General features: G+C 40.8%; 1 protein-coding gene across 7 annotated transcripts in view; it reads right to left on the minus strand.

Moving 5' to 3' along the window:
• The window catches only part of PPP2R2C (protein phosphatase 2 regulatory subunit Bgamma), a 286,843-nt gene that overhangs the window by 81,116 nt on the left and 189,765 nt on the right, over positions 1-15,962 (minus strand). For 6 of the 7 annotated variants that reach the window (XM_073342564.1, XM_073342566.1, XM_073342567.1 and 3 more), the window contains 4 exons: positions 15,072-15,169; positions 13,285-13,450; positions 8,362-8,474; positions 7,551-7,728 (listed from right to left, as the gene is read on the minus strand). In XM_073342564.1, the coding sequence (XP_073198665.1) occupies positions 7,551-7,728; positions 8,362-8,474; positions 13,285-13,450; positions 15,072-15,169 (555 nt within the window). Of the gene's footprint in view, positions 1-7,550; positions 7,729-8,361; positions 8,475-13,284; positions 13,451-15,071; positions 15,170-15,962 lie in introns of those variants that run through there. The other variant, XM_073342570.1, reaches the window with a different exon arrangement.

Below are 15,962 nucleotides of genomic sequence, written 5' to 3' on the forward strand. Positions count from 1 at the left end.
CCTGAGGATAACACAGAGAGATAAAGAACAGATGTTGCTTGAATGCCAGCAAACACCAGGACCATACACTGCCAGGCTTTGTCATGCAATGATACCAGATTACTTGCTACTAGCATGGCGTGGTAAAGTGTCCTACCATGGAGGACGGAATAAGGCTGCTCTTCCCAGAAACCTTGTGGAGATGTCACTGGAGGATTTCCGCTCCATCCCCAGACACGCTAACAGACTTTTCCAATAGCAATACTGGCCACGAATGTATCCCAAGTCCTCAGGGCTACTTAATCATTAAAAAACACTTGCTTTTATAACATGTATTATATTTAAAAAGGTACACTCACCAGAGGTCCCTTCTCCAGCTTCAATGGGTTGGGAGGGTATTTCAATCAGGGTGATAAAAAGATCCTGGCTGTCGGGGAGAACTGTGTGCTGTGTGCTCTCCCCAAGCTCGTCCTCCTCCTCCTCATCTTCCCCATCTGCAAAGTCATCAGGCATGGCAGAGAGTACCCCATCATCGGAGTCCACGGACAGGGGTGGAGAGTGGTGGCAGCCCCCCCTAGAATTGCATGCAGCTGAGTGTAGAAGCAGCATGTCTGGGGCTCTGTCCCAGAGTGTCCGTTTGATTCTTTGGTTTTCTAGTACACTTGTCTGAGCTCCTTAAGTTTCATGCAGCACTGTGTTGAGTCCCTGATGTAGCCTCCGTCCCTCATGGCCTCTGAGATTTTTTGAAATGTTTTGGCATTTCGTCTTTTGGAACGTAGTTCTGATAGCACGGATTCCTCTCCCCATCCAGTGATCAGATCCAGTACCTCCCATTCGGTTCATGCTGGAGCTCTTTTTTGATTCTGGGACTGCATGGTCACCTGTGCTGATGAGCTCACCTGGCCAAACAGGAAATGAGATTCAAAAGTTCCCGGGGCTTTTCCTGTACATTGGTCAGTGCATCCGAGTTCAGAGTGCTGTGCAGAGTGGTCACAATGGTGCACGGTGGGATAGCTCCCGGACGCCAATACCTTCAAATTATGTCCACACTAACCCTAATTCCAAACGGCGATGTCGATTTCGGTGCTAATCCCCTCATTGGGGAGGAGTACAGAAATCGGTTTTAAGAGCCCTTTATATCGAAAAAATGACTTCGTTGTATGGACGGGTGCAGGGTTAATTCGGATTTAACACTGCTAAATCCGACATAAACTCGTAGTGTAGACCAGGCCAAAGATGTATCACTGCCAGATCATTTATTAACAAATGCCATTTCAGGCTAATATATATTCAATTCATTAATTTGATGTAATTGGGCCTTGTGTACATCATGTATTTGATGTGCTCAGGCCACCATATTTTGCTTTGTGTTCATTCACGTTCCATCTAGCAAAAAGGTGGGAAACAAACCAATATCTTTAAAATTGTTTGACTTTACTGACTTTAAAAGAGTCTTCTGATGTGCATAGCAGGCGGCATTGAGCCCAGTGGTATTAATTTATAATTTAAACTTTATGCTTGGCAGAATTTCTTCTCTTAATGTGCCTGGTCCTAACTGCATCATGCAACACCTCATGCTTTACCAAGACACAATCCACCTAAAAAACCAGACAGTTTTATATCAGAGATGACTGTTTTCTGCAGAATGGAAAGGCAGGCAGAATGACATCTAGTTATTGGTTCCTTACTCCTTAATGTGCCAGACCGAAATCTCATGGAGACAGGTGCACCTGCACAAATGCATATGCAGGCTGGGTAACTGTATGGACAAAAATATTCTCTCTACAGACTGACGCAGATCTAAAACCACCTCTTCCAGTTGTCTTATCCTTCTTTTACCACCATGATGGGGGTCATCTACTGCTAATTCAACTTCATTATGCAACTCCTACCTAAAAGGTACTTCAGAGCAGCCCTGCTCCGAGGCTGAACCAACCAGCTCCCCTTAATGAATATTTCCATCCAACCACTGTCCAGCTGCAGGAGTCAATCCACTGTACACTTCAGCTTCTTCTCCTTTCCATTTGCCAGAGTCTCTTCAGTCCCTTTAATCTATTCCCAGCCCAACCACTGCCTAATGTCTCTCACTACCTGTACTCATGCCAGCCTGTCTCCAAGTTGCAAGACCTCTCCCACTGCAACCCATACAAACAACAGTCCCAAGCCATCCTGCCTCCCACATGCAGGAACTTTTCCATACCCCAACTACTTCTTAGAAATGTACTCGGTTCCCCCCACCCCACAAACCAAGTACACCTGGAAACTGGAGGCTCTATCAGGGAATCGTTTCGTGTAAGGATTAAATCAATGGTTCAACTAAAAACTCTAAGAACATCATCAATTATCTGTAAATATTTTGCTGTGAGGGTTTGTGGATGCACGTAACACAGCTCGCACAGCAGTAAGTGAATACACAGGAATAGCAATGCTAAACTCCTGAATGATGGTATTAAATCTCAAACAGCCTCGCTTTCAAACTGTTCTGTCTCTGAGACATGCAGGAAGTTATGTCATAAGAACAGTCTGTCTTTCAGCTTTTTCTGATCATTCAGGCACCCCCACAAATACACACACCCACCCCCTATGGATTTTATGATGTATCTTTGGAGGGCCAAGCATTTTTGAAAACTGAAACCAAGTTGTTTTTTATAATGAGGGCAGCTGTACTGAGATTTAATGATGCTGAAATCTAAAATAAGGTGGTCTCTCTTAGGCAATTCACTTAACATTTCTGCCTCACTTAACCCATCTCTAAAAAGGGAGTAAAATACTTTTTTCCTTTCTCTTAGGCTGTTGTGAGGATGAATTAATATGTATAAAGGATCTGTAGATAAAGCTGTACATACATGTGAAATATTATCCGGGACCATACTCGGACCATGTAAGTTCTGATTATATCACTACTTTCATTGTAACGCTTCTATTTTCAGGGATTTACAGATATCTTGGATTTAGAAATTCACTCGGGGCTGATATTTAGTCTTAACGCTTTTAGCATGGGAAATCGCCTAAAAAAAATCAATCTGGACATATTTAAATATAATTAACATTTAGGTTATTTTAAAAGTTAACCAAGACATTTGTGTTGGAATTCTGTATCCTTTACACCAGACTTGATGTAACACAAAGGATTGCCATTAGCAATGCAGTTAATGTCTTTCCTACATATTTTTGATTATGCAGAGTAACTGTCCTGAATACTCTACATAAGAACACCAACACCGCTATACTGGATCAGACCAGTGCTCCATAACCCTGGATTCTGCCTCTGACAGTGGCCAGAAACAGATACTTCAAAGGAAGGTGGAAAGAAGAAACCACATAACTGGCAATTATGGAATAACCAGGGGTTGGAATAAGGGGGAGCAGAGGACAGCTCTCCTGCAGATGCCTCTCCAGTGGGGATCCTCACGAAAGAGCCTCCACAGGATTTTAATGGGAAGAGGGCATGCAGCAGGGGACCCAGCTATGCTCTGTGGCAATGTCCTCTGCAGAGCCCCCATTTCCAAATGGAACCCAGGATGGAGTTAATAGAGCTAGGAGTAGCCACACAGGGACACAGCTAATGGCAGTCTAGGTCCTGAAGGAGGCAGGAGGAGAAGGAAACCCCTGATAAGTCCCTGGGATTCAGTACCCCAAACTCTTGTCCTCTTTAGAGGACTATTTCCAGGAAGTTCCTGCTCCTTTGCCCTCTCACAAGTACAGCCATGAGAGGAAGGCAGAGGGGCTAGTGGCAAAGCTCAAATTTTCCCAAACTTGAGGGAAAGATTGGAGGGGTTTGGTGCTGGGCTGGCTTAGGTTTATATCCAGTACTTTCTAGTCACTCCTATTTGTCTGGTAGAAAGTAAGGACCAAATTCATCCATGATGTAACCACACTACCTTCAAAGGGAAACGTTACATGCTCAGCAACTCTGAACAATCAGGCCCCTTTTATTTAAGTGCCTAAATATAGATTTAGATGCCTTATTTTAAGTAACCAAGTCTGGAAATTTTGGCTCAGATCCTCAAAGGTATTTAGGCTTCTACCTTCCACTGAAATGGGCCTCTCTCCCTAGTTCTACTGGGCCTGAGCTAACTCTCATTAAAGCGGTTGTAAATATGTTAACTGATTTTAATGGTATATGAATTAAACCCTTAGTAAACATATAACCATATAATAAAGACGCTAGACAATCTGGCACAATTTGACTATCTCTGGATTGATGCATGGAGGCAGAGTTATGTGGGGAAGTATGCACAGAAATTGTCAACACAATGCTAGGCTCCAGGCAGTGCAATCAGTCTCTCATTCTCCCAAGCAATGGAAATTAACCTCCCAACCAGAGAACAACAGAAAAGACTTTAAAAAGAAAATTGAATGAAAAATGTTTGAATAATAGAGAAGCTGTGACAGAAACTGACAGATGCCAGATAATTCCATTGGATTCTATATCCTGGCTTCTGTCATCTAGTGTCACAGCCTTAATGATATTTAACCCTGGTTTTGTATTCAAACACAATTATTGCAGGGGATGGGATGCATGGGTTCCCTATTCTTTTATTGGGGATTTGTAATAACAGACTGCATTATAATTTTGTGATGCGATGCCAACACTTCAGCAAGGGCTTTCCATCAACATTTTCCCTTTTTGCTTGTAATAAACAACATGCAGTAGAGGTGCATGTATTGCATAGAGGAGGGCCGGTGGACAGGGGAATTATTTTTTCCATTTAAACAAAAATGTACTCTCATAATCATAATCAAAGAGGGAGGTGGCAGTGCTTGGAAATCAAATTCAGATGGAACTGCACTTTGCTTATATTTTTCCTGCAACACACTCTTTGAGTAGGTTGGTTTTTCAGGATACAATTCAGCATGCCTAATCTGAAGAGGGTCTGGGGGATGAAGGCCTAAATGGGAGTTGGAGATATCTTCTCTGGGGGCATTTTATATTGCACCTGCCATTTGGTGCAACCTGGTCCATTCCAAAACAAAAACAAACCAAAAAAATAAGGACCTTCTCTAAAGCACACTGAAGCTAATGGGAGTCTACCCACTGACTTTAGATTAGGCCCCACAGATGATTTAGTATGAAAAGAGAGGGTGTAACTCCATCAAAGAACAAGGAAATCATCCCAAACTTCCCTTTGTTGGTAGAAATGTAACTCCTCACAGAGATCCTCTGCTGACAGATCACTGCCTTCACTTCCAATTCTCACAGACTTATATAAACACCCACAGAAATAGCATTTCACCTGCATTAATAATTTAAAAAATTGTAAAAAATCGCTAATGTAATGCCAATATTTTAAAAAGACTCTAGAGGTGATCCTGGGAATTACAGACTGGTAAGTCGAACGTCAGTACCGGGCAAATTAGCTGAAACAATAGTAAAGAACAAAATTGTCAGACACATAGAAGAACATAAATTGTTGGGCAAAAGTCAACATGGTTTCTGTAAAGGGAGATCATTTCTTACTAATCTATTTGAGTTCTTTGAGGGTGTCAACAAACATGTGGACAAGGGGGATCCAGTGGACATAGTGTACTTAGATTTCCAGAAAGCCTTTGACAAGGTTCCTCACCAAAAGCTCTTATGTAAATTGTCATGGGATAAAAGGGAAGATCCTTTCATGGATTGAGAACTGATTAAAAGACAGGGATCAAAGGGTAGGAATAAATGGTAAATTCTCAGAATGGAGAGGGGTAACTAGTGGTGTTCCCCAAGGGTCAGTCCTAGGACCAATCCTATTCAACTTACTCATAAATGATCTGGAGAAAGTGAGGTGGCAAAGTTTGCAGACGATACTCAACTGCTCAAGATAGTTAAGACCAAAGCAGACTGTGAAGAACTTCAAAAAGATCTCACAAAACTAAGTGACTGGGCAACAAAATGGCAAATGAAATTTAATGTGGATAAATGTAAAGTAATGCACATTGGAAAAAATAACCCCAACTATACATACAATATGATGGGGGCTAATTTAGCTACAGCTAATCAGGAAAGAGATCTTGGAGTCATTGTGGATAGTTTGCTGAAGACATCCATGCAGTGTGCAGCAGCAGTCAAAAAAGCAAATGGGATGTTAGGAATCATTAAAAAAGGGATAGAGAATAAGACGGAGAATATCTTATTGCCTTACATAAATCCATGATATGCCCACATCTTGAATACTGCGTACAGATTTGGTCCCCTCATCTCAAAAAAGATATACTGGCACTAGAAAAGGTTCTGAAAAGGGCAACTAAAATGATTAGGGGGTTGGAACGGGTCCCACATGAGGAGAGATTAAAGAGGCTAGGACTTTTCAGCTTGGAAAAGAGGACACTAAGGGAGGATATGATAGAGGTATATAAAAACATGAGTGGTGTGGAGAAAGTGAATAAGGAAAAGTTATTTACTTGTTCCCATAATATAAGAACTAGAGTCCACCAGATTAAATTAATGGGCAGCAGGTTTAAAACAAATAAAAGGAAGTTCTTCTTCACACAGCACACAGTGAACCTGGGGAACTCCTTGGCTGAGGAGGTTGTGAAGGCTAGGACTATAACAGGGTTTAAAACAGAACTGGATAAATTCATGGAGGTTAAGTCCATTAATGGATATTAGCCAGGATGGGTAAGGAATGATGTCCTTAGACTCTGTCAGAGGGTGGAGATGGATGGCTGGAGAGAGATCACCTGATCATTACCTGTTAGGTTCACTCCCTCTGGGGCACCTGGCATTGGCCACTGTCGGTAGACAGGATACTGGGCTGGATGGACCTTTGGTCTGGCCCAGTATGGCCTTTCTTATGTTCTTAATTATAAGAATGCAGTAATGCAGGACAGGCTGACCCAGCATTCTGTCCTGACCTCAAAGTAGTTTGTGCCTCCCCTTAATGGTCCTTTTACACTCCACACAATACAGACACTTTAGTCTGGGCTACATTTCCCTCTCCAGGAAAATGTCAACCTTTCCTCTCTACATCATCTTCCTCCAAGCTGATTTCCCCTTCCCACTCTGCTGCACTGCAGGTGGTGCCCTGTCAGATGGTTAGAATACCCCATAATGCACAGCACTGTGCCAGCACTACAGACAGATGCAGCTGCTGGTGAAAACTGGGAGGAAGGGGTCTGTGACACAGGCAGGCCAGGCATGTCACAGAGAGACCTGGTATGACCATCTCTCATTCAGTGTTTCTCATAGGGGTCAGCATGCAGAAGTAAAGACTGTCAATTCTGAAAACCCTTTTCACCCACTCAGGAGCAACTCAGAATAAAAAGTCTGTGGGAGATGGGGGAATAAGGTAGCCTAGTCAGATGATGAGTGATCATTCATACTGTCAGTAACTAGACACTAATCAACTTGGAGGTTGGTAATTATCTAGCAAAATACCCTGGTGATTTGAACTGGTCACCAACTTTACCGCCTAAAATAATGTAAAAGTATGTATTTATCTGTTACAAATACTCCCAGAGACTGTGATGGGGGATGCATTTTTAAAATAAAAATGAATGTTAAAATATGCATTTCATTTTAAAATAGAATTTTAAAAAGCCCTCTGAGTGTGAATAACAGTGGAACAAACAATCATAATAAAGGATACTGAAACTCCGGTCCGTGATTGCTAGGTGCCAGAGATTAATCCTGAGATCATCAGCTGACATGTATGTCTCACAGTCGCTGTTGACAGAAATTGAGTTGACATGATAGGTGTGACCATTAGCAAAGATTCTTCTGGGGGTGACTTCTACCATCAAATCCATAGGTTTCAATACAGGCACCTACAAAAATATTAAATATTAATTTTTAAAGTAATTTCTGTGTATATGTTGAGAACTCAGCATAGTGCAGGGAATGAAATATAACCCCATTTTTAATAATTTACTGTATTTCTTTCACTGCTTTATGCCTCATCAAAAACTGTCAAGTGACAAAAAGGCTATAATTTTTCTGATTCATAATAAATTAAGTCTTTGAAAACAAATGCTAGATATGCATAGACCTGCTTACATATATTATTATCGTTCTTTATTTGTATTATCATAGCACCCAGCAGCCTAATCATGGACCAGAAACCCACTGTGCTAGGCCCTATACAAACACAGAACAAAGATGGTCCCTGCCTCAAAGAGTTTACAATTTGACTAGCTAGAATAAATTGATGGTAATTTTTTTTACACGCTTTTCATGGAGGTTACTACACTATAAAATATTTACTGCTGAGAGAAATCAGGGATTCAAGACAATATTTTAGGACCTAAAGCTCCAATCCAGCAAATAAGACTACTCACATGAGTAAAGTTATGTATGTGCTTAAATCTTTTGCAGAAGTAGGGCCCAAGAGCATATACTTTATCAGTGAGAGAATCAACTGGACATTGGACAAAGAATTCTCACAGAGCCCAGTAGCTCACCTGTAGTGATGTTACGGTAGACAGATCTTTAAGTTTCCCTTCTTCATCTTTTAAGTTGTATCCCTCTGGTCTCTTATCTCGTTCAGTAACTTTCCATAATTTGATAGTTTTATCTTTTAAAAAAAGAAACCAGAGTTGCTATTAGCCAGGAGACTTTTAACTCTGTTACTCACCTTTAAGATAAGAAACATTACCAAAACAGAGCACTTACCTAAACTCAGTTTCACAACTCAGACCCACTTTTCTAACTGTAAAACTGCTGACTCATGAAGGTTTACTGAACCTACAAGTGACTCATCCTGTTTTTGCCTGCTAACAAAGTGAGCAGAAACTGCTCTCATAGCTCTGCTCCACACTTAATATGGGGAGTGGACCTAAACTGCTCACTGTGGAATGCACACACTTGAGAACCTATGTCCCTCCCCCATGAAAGGTACACAGCCGTGCAGCTTGGTCCAGTTTGCTGGGATATTCAGAAGCAATGCCATAGGAGTATTCGGTGGATGGGTTGTCTAGCTGATGAACGGCCTGCTGCAAGAATAGGCAGAAACTTATTATTATTAACCTTATTAACCTCACAGGCTCATGCAGAGAAAAGACCAGGGAAGGACAGAGGCTATATTTAGGAGTTCCCCCTCTCCAAGAGGGGGGCATGGACAGAAGAACAGCAGCAGGGAGATACAGAGAGAAAATTCTAAAGGAGAGGTATCGCACTGGGATGGGTATGAGGCAGAGGAGTGGGGAGGAAAAAGGACACTAATGTTCTGGGAGTTGATAACCATTTCAAACCCTTCCTCTGAATGCACTGGCTGGGTGTGCATGACTTATGCTGTTCTCTAGTGGCTGGCTCCTACATAGGCTATGAGACCTACCACTTATGTCAGCTGAGGAACAATCCCTTCAGTTCAAGTGGTAGAGGCCTGTACTTTTTTTTTGAAGCTGGGGGATCATGGCTCTGATCTGAGCTTCCAGTGTGTGTGATCTAATAGTAATAGTGTCTGTTGCAGTGCCCAAATTCATTGCACCCCTACAAAGAGTACCGCTGGCGTGACAAAACGTGCCAGGACGAGTATGGCAGCGTTAAAAAGAGGCAAAATCAACAACAACAAGACAGACTTTAAAGGGCATTGCCCACTCATGTAGACTGCACCATTGTTACACACAGTCCCTAAAAAGAATACAATCTGATAGGAAAAAAAGTGGTCCCATTTCATTTCTGTAGTGTGTTTAACTTTGCTTTAAAATCAATTAACCTACCTCTCCCAGAAAAGAAAACGAACTGCATTATAGCTATGATGTAGCTTACATAGAAGTTTTGATTCACCCATTAACCCTCATGCAACAAAAATCCTAACATTGAACAGTTACAGTCTATGACTTTAGTTATATCAACCTATATTTGAGCAGCTGTACCTAGTTAACATCAAATATATGTTACAATTGCAACACTTTGTGTTTCCTTTTCGCAAGTTAGTTTTCTTTGTGGCTTGTAGTCAGATTTCCTATGAAGTGTGTACAGTTCAATGAAAATTCCTGTCCAACTACCATGCTATTCATAAGTTTTTAAAAATGTAATGATGCAATCAATCCAACTTTCACTTTTCACTATTAAAGCCAATACACACCATTAGAAGAAACAACATTAGACGCATCTCTTTCATGGTAGGATTTGACCTCTATTGATTAGCACATCAATTTTTGCAGGAAAACTTGCTTGTTTAATGGTTAAATAGATCATATTTGCTGATTGTCTTCTCCATGTGTATGCCCTCTGGACTTGCAACATCCTTAAATATTCAAAGAGTCAACATGCTTTGAAAAGAGACTGTAGAAATGACATTGTGAGGTTCCATATTCATTCAGTCTCAGGAGTGTTGTGAAGTTTAAATTAATTAGTGTCTGGAAAGCAATTTGAAATCCTCAGATGAATGGCTTTGTATAGGCCAAATTCTGAGCTATTTGATGTAACTCAGTTAGAAATTGGCCCCCATAGTGCAAAGAATGATCAATGAAACACAATGATTTGTTATTATAATATCTAATTAGCTCAGTTTACAAGTCAAACTTCAATTTTGCTGACTGCAAGCACTGCTAGCCCACACTGGGACTGAAAGTCACAGTGGGGTCCTTCTGTCTCCATTAATAAAGATGCTGCAATCAGAACTTAGCTGATGATTTTGCTGTGATGTGTAAACTGGAAAGAATCCAACTCCCTCTCCCATAGCTGTGTAGCCCCTGCAGGGTTTGCTGTACTGAAAATTGGTTTCTGTTAGAAGCAAATATGATGGGAAGACATGTGGGACCAAATTCAGACCTCAAATCCATGGGTGTGTCTTCCATTTAATTCAGTGGGAGCTACACATCTGTATCTGTGGGTAGAATTTGCTCTGTGGGAGAAGATCTGCTGCATAATTAGATGCTATTTTTACACACTCACTTTTCTGACCATGCTTTAGATTCTAAACATAATTTTCTAGATCTGCTTTATATTAATTTTGCTTCCAAGTACTGGATTCAGAAAAAAAATGTCTGAACAATAACCAATTACTGTTGATCTAAGGTATTTACATGTCCCCCACTTCTGAAGTACCCGAACACCTCAGAATCATAAACGTATCTTCGCAACTCTTCTGTGAGGTAGGGAATAACATTGTCAAAGTCACACAGGAGTGGCAGAGTAGGGAACTGAAGCCAGGTCTCCTGAATTCTAGGTTGCTGCCCTACCGACTAAACCATCCTCTACAAATACCATGGGCTCAGTCCTCAGTGACGCCAGTGCCAAGCAATGAGAAACTGCCCTAAAGGGGCAGCGAAGAATTCCTCCAATACAGAGGTATCTTTGAGTGTCCAAACCACGCATATTCAGGACTATGCCACCTGTATTCCCCCCACTCTCCTCTTCACAGGAGGCATGTCAGGGTTGTGCCTGAGCTGGGAAGGGGCAGAGCAGAGCACATAATATTTTGCCGAATCTTTGGCTGGCTGAGTGTCTGGCTGCAACCAGGGTAACTTAGGGCAGCCCTGAGACAGCTCATTTCAAAACCCACCAGCAAGCCCACGATCGGGGAAGCAAGAAGGTGACTTAGAGTTTATACTAAGTTTAAACCCGGTAGAGCCGAGGACTGAGCCCCATGTATTTCCCGAGGTTTCTAAAAAAATACTTCAGAATGGAAGTAACAGGGTTTGCTTTCCAAAACAGAGAATCAACTTCTGCCTATATTAAAATAGGATTCTTTTGTTAAACTTGTTTGAATAAGGAACGATATTTGAGACTAGGGAGATGTACAGAAATGAACTTTCAAATGACATGTTTCTTTTGTGAATGATAAATTTAGCCCTTACTGTAGCTAGTTTTTAAAGATCTGTTTCATGTCAGCTGCCAAAAGGAAAAGAGATAGTAAAACCATTCCACATGCATAAACATCTGACACATTTAGGGTGACCAGATGTCCTGATATAATCAGGACCATCCCAATATTAGGGACTTTGTCTTATATACACAATTATATCTCCCTGCAAAAAAAAAAAAAGAAAAAAAAGTCCCAATTTTTCATGCTTGCTATGGGGGGGATAGCTCAGTGGTTTGAGCATTAGCCTGCTAAACCCAGGGTTGTGAGTTCAATCCTTGAGGGGGCCATTTAGGGATCTGGGGCAAAAATTGGGGATTGGTCCTGCTTTGAGCAGGGGGTTGGACTAGATGACCTCCTGAGGTCCCTTCCAACCCTGATATTCTATGATTCTACGGTATATTCTGCTTTTGGATGCATCAGTGCAGCTCCCATTGGCCCTTAATAATTAATATAATACCAAGAATTGTGTATTATGTCAGGGTACACAAAAAAGATTTATGTATTAAAAACCCAGTCCCAAGGCAAGAAGACTGAGAACCACTGATCAATTATTAGACATTAATGTTCTAATTTGTGAATATTGTTTTATTGTTGTAAACCTTGACTAGAATTAATGACCTTGCCTTAAAGAGCAGTTCTGTTCTGAAAAGCAATTGTCTAAGATGGCATTATGGTATTCCATGTTTATTATCTGTCAGTGATTTCTAAATTTGCTCAGTTTTACAAGTAAAACATTTTTTACATCAGAGTGCTGTCAACTCAACCTGGCATCTGAGAATCAAGCTGGCTTTTACCCATGTCATGCATCATCAATGGTAATGAAGGTCCTGGAAGTCAAATTATCTCCTCAGTGACACTTGTGCAACTGTATGCTTTCAGATTATTCCCACAATGACACCTTTAAAAACCCTTAGTTAGTTCTTATATGCCACTTTTCATCTGAAGAGTTCTAAATATTTTGCAAAGAAGGATCAGTATCACTAGGTCTCTCTTGTGCAAACCCAAGTGTAACTGTTTGGAACTTAGTAAACAATTCTGTTGATAATGCATTAGAAGGAAATGTAATCCATCTTTCTCTCAGCTGAATTGGTTCTGAAGAGCTAAAAGGAGTAAAAAGCATTAACACCCCCCCCCTTTTTTTTAACTTAAGTCAGCAGATATAGTTCTGCATACACATACATAGCATAGTTATTGAGTACGAAGGTCCCATTTTTGCATAGTTGCTTTTCCAAACAGAACTGCATATTACTAGCAAAAGTAGATGGCTCCTTACGTGGGGCTGAACAAATGATTTTTCTGTTTGGTCACTGAAAAATTTCACGGTTCTCCATCCCTAAATGCCTCATGAACACTCAGATAGAAATCCTCATCTGTGAATGTGAATAAAACTTACAAATAGTAAATATCAAAATCCATGTAACAATTTTTCTTAGTAGACTCTGAAACTGGAAACTATTGAAATGCAAATTTAATTTTAAATGAGATTGGGAAATAGTGTGCAAGAGAGACTAGCTGGGTTGGAATGGGCCAGAGCAGAATGTTGATACTTCCTGTACTGGTTCTTCTATCTTACCATTGGTTGACAGAAGGGAGTGAGCTGCATTCTGCTGTGGTAGCCACTTGATTTTGTTAATTTTTTCCTCTATCTCCAAACTCTTCAAATAATCAAATTCAGGCTCATGGCTCTGGAACGTGCTGTAAACATTGTACTCCCCCTGATTGTAAGGCTCATTTTTACTCTGTGAAGAACATGGAGAAAAAAAAAGTGTCTGATGATGTCAGTATTTTATCTCCAGCTTCTGAGCTGACTGAGGTAAAAGCTAGTAGCCATCATAAATATAACTATCCTAGAAAATATTTTATTTTAAGTTTAAAACATGCTGTTGACAGATTGCTTTACTGTGACAAATACAATAGTTTTTCATGGGCATTAAAATGAGGTTCAATACCCAGACAAAAGCCTTTGTTAAGATCATTAGGAATGCAAAAGAGAAATTACTTCAGTAAAAATCTTAGTAAAATGTTGTGGTTATTAAAAAATTGCATGTGACAATCTGGGAATTCAGAATTTAATTTTCACAAGCAGCCTTAACTCTGATCATTCCCTGCATTCCTGGAAATGTTTAGCCACACCCCGTAATTTATCTGTGTTCCATTTCTACGTGCCCCAGGATAATATCCATACTTCCCCATACTAATGTACAAACTACATTCTTCCAGCGAGGAGCTACAGACCCTCCTCCAATCCATCCTCCTTTTATCAGCCTACTGTACACTCCTTACTTCTCATCGTTCCTGTACAAACCAAAGAAAGAGCTGTCCTCTCCCCTCGCAGGTCCCTATTACAGGACAGTCACAACACCTTCACAGTCCTTCCGCAACATAGGTCTGATTCTCATGAACACTCTCTGGCAGTGTAAGGGGACTGTAAAGTGGGTGTAAAATAGGTGAGAATCACGCCAAGATTCACCAGCCAACTTTCACTATCTACCTGATAAGCCACCAAGCAAAGCCACCAAATACAAATCTGTCCAATCCATCCTGTCTCTACAGAGTACACAGACTGCAATTCTCCCCCTCAGTGTGCATCTGAGACTGAAGTACTCATATATAACCAAGTCTTCTGGCTAACCCCCTCCACTGGCCAAATACTGGTTGAGATGACAGTGCACATCATTCTCCAGAATAAAACCGGGCAGGGTATGACACTACTTATTCAATAGTTATGATACAAGGGAAGGTGAACAGAATTTGAAAAGGAAGAGCAAAAGATATCATAGGAGGGATGTTATAGACTGTGTGGTGTGGTTGCTACTAAATGCAGAGCTAAGCTTGTTCATGGAACCTTAACTGAATTTCAGACTAAACAAGAGACAAAAAACAAAAACAGCTTTTCCTTAACTTAGAATTTCTGTGCTTCAATTGTTGGCCTTGGATAGCAACTAGGAATAGCAGGGAAATTCAGAATTAAGACTCTTATCTTCCTTTATTCACCTAATTGAACCTAAATATTACAGGCTGAAAGAATAACATACTTTTGAATGAGACTCTTTTCTGAGGCCCCTTTATCACACAATCCCTATGGCAAAACACCTTGGGTGATGACATTCTGGTCCCACTTTGCCCTTGACTTCAACAGGGCAAGGATTTCACCCCGTTTTCTCAGCCAAGATCTGTGATCTCCACAATAGAGCAATTAACAGAATGCTCCATGGGTGACACTTACCTCCCACCCTTCTCAAAATAAGTAACATTCCATTTTTGTTATTCTTGATAGCATTCAAAAAATCTATTAGATCTCAGCAGTGTAAAAAAAAAAGCTTAGCAAGCAATTACGATGGGAAGCAGTAACAAACATACCTCAGGTTCCCTTTGGAATATAACAACCCGACCTCCCTTGTCCCCAGTAGCCAGTAGTTCTCCAGTGTGATTGAACTCAACTGTAGAAATAATATCAGCTGTAAGGAAAAAGTGAGAAAAGGCAAACCATTAGAAATGTCAAAGGCTCCATAAAAATACAGGAAATTAGGGACTCAAAAGATATATAGAGGAATGCAATAGCAAGCTACCCATTTAAAAGTCAGCCTGCCATTAAAATCTGACAACTGAAACAACTGTAGACTTCTAGAGGCGAGATCATGATTTAAGGCACTGCCTGCATTTTGAGAGTAGAGGGGTTATGCACCAGGAAGAGCACAATGTCGCTAGCAATGCAGAGGTAGCACATAGAGTCTCTTGCTACAGACTCAGCTCTGTGTCACAAATTATATTCCTCACCCTCTATGAGGCTTTTAGCACTCCTGGAAGCACTGGAATCCCCCTGTCCTCATGTGCAAGGAGTGCAAGTGCCTAGTCCCTCCACAGAGGCAAAAATTCAGCACCGAGTCTCCTTATGTCCTTTGCACGCTGTGCATTACAAGACATGGTCTGTTCCAGGGCAGAGTTTTTGGAAGATCATTTCAACACCATAAAAACATATCATGAGAAATGTTTAAAACAGCCGTTTTGGTTTGTTTTTTTAAATATAGAACCCCAGAACAATTTTCTGAGGTGACGTGAATGTCATCAAAACTGCAGCCCAGCCTATTTTACAAAACACTGTAGAGCTGAAATAAAAGGGGAGAAAAAGAGCTAGAAGGCAGGAAGAACAAATTATTTCACTTGCATGAAAATAAATGTTAGAATCATAATCTGCAGTTAATCCTCACTATTAGCATAATTTAAATTAAAATGCCTAGTGTGATGGTAAAT

Source organism: Lepidochelys kempii, chromosome 4, assembly GCF_965140265.1.
Source record: "Lepidochelys kempii isolate rLepKem1 chromosome 4, rLepKem1.hap2, whole genome shotgun sequence".
Lineage (NCBI taxonomy): Eukaryota > Metazoa > Chordata > Testudines > Cheloniidae > Lepidochelys > Lepidochelys kempii.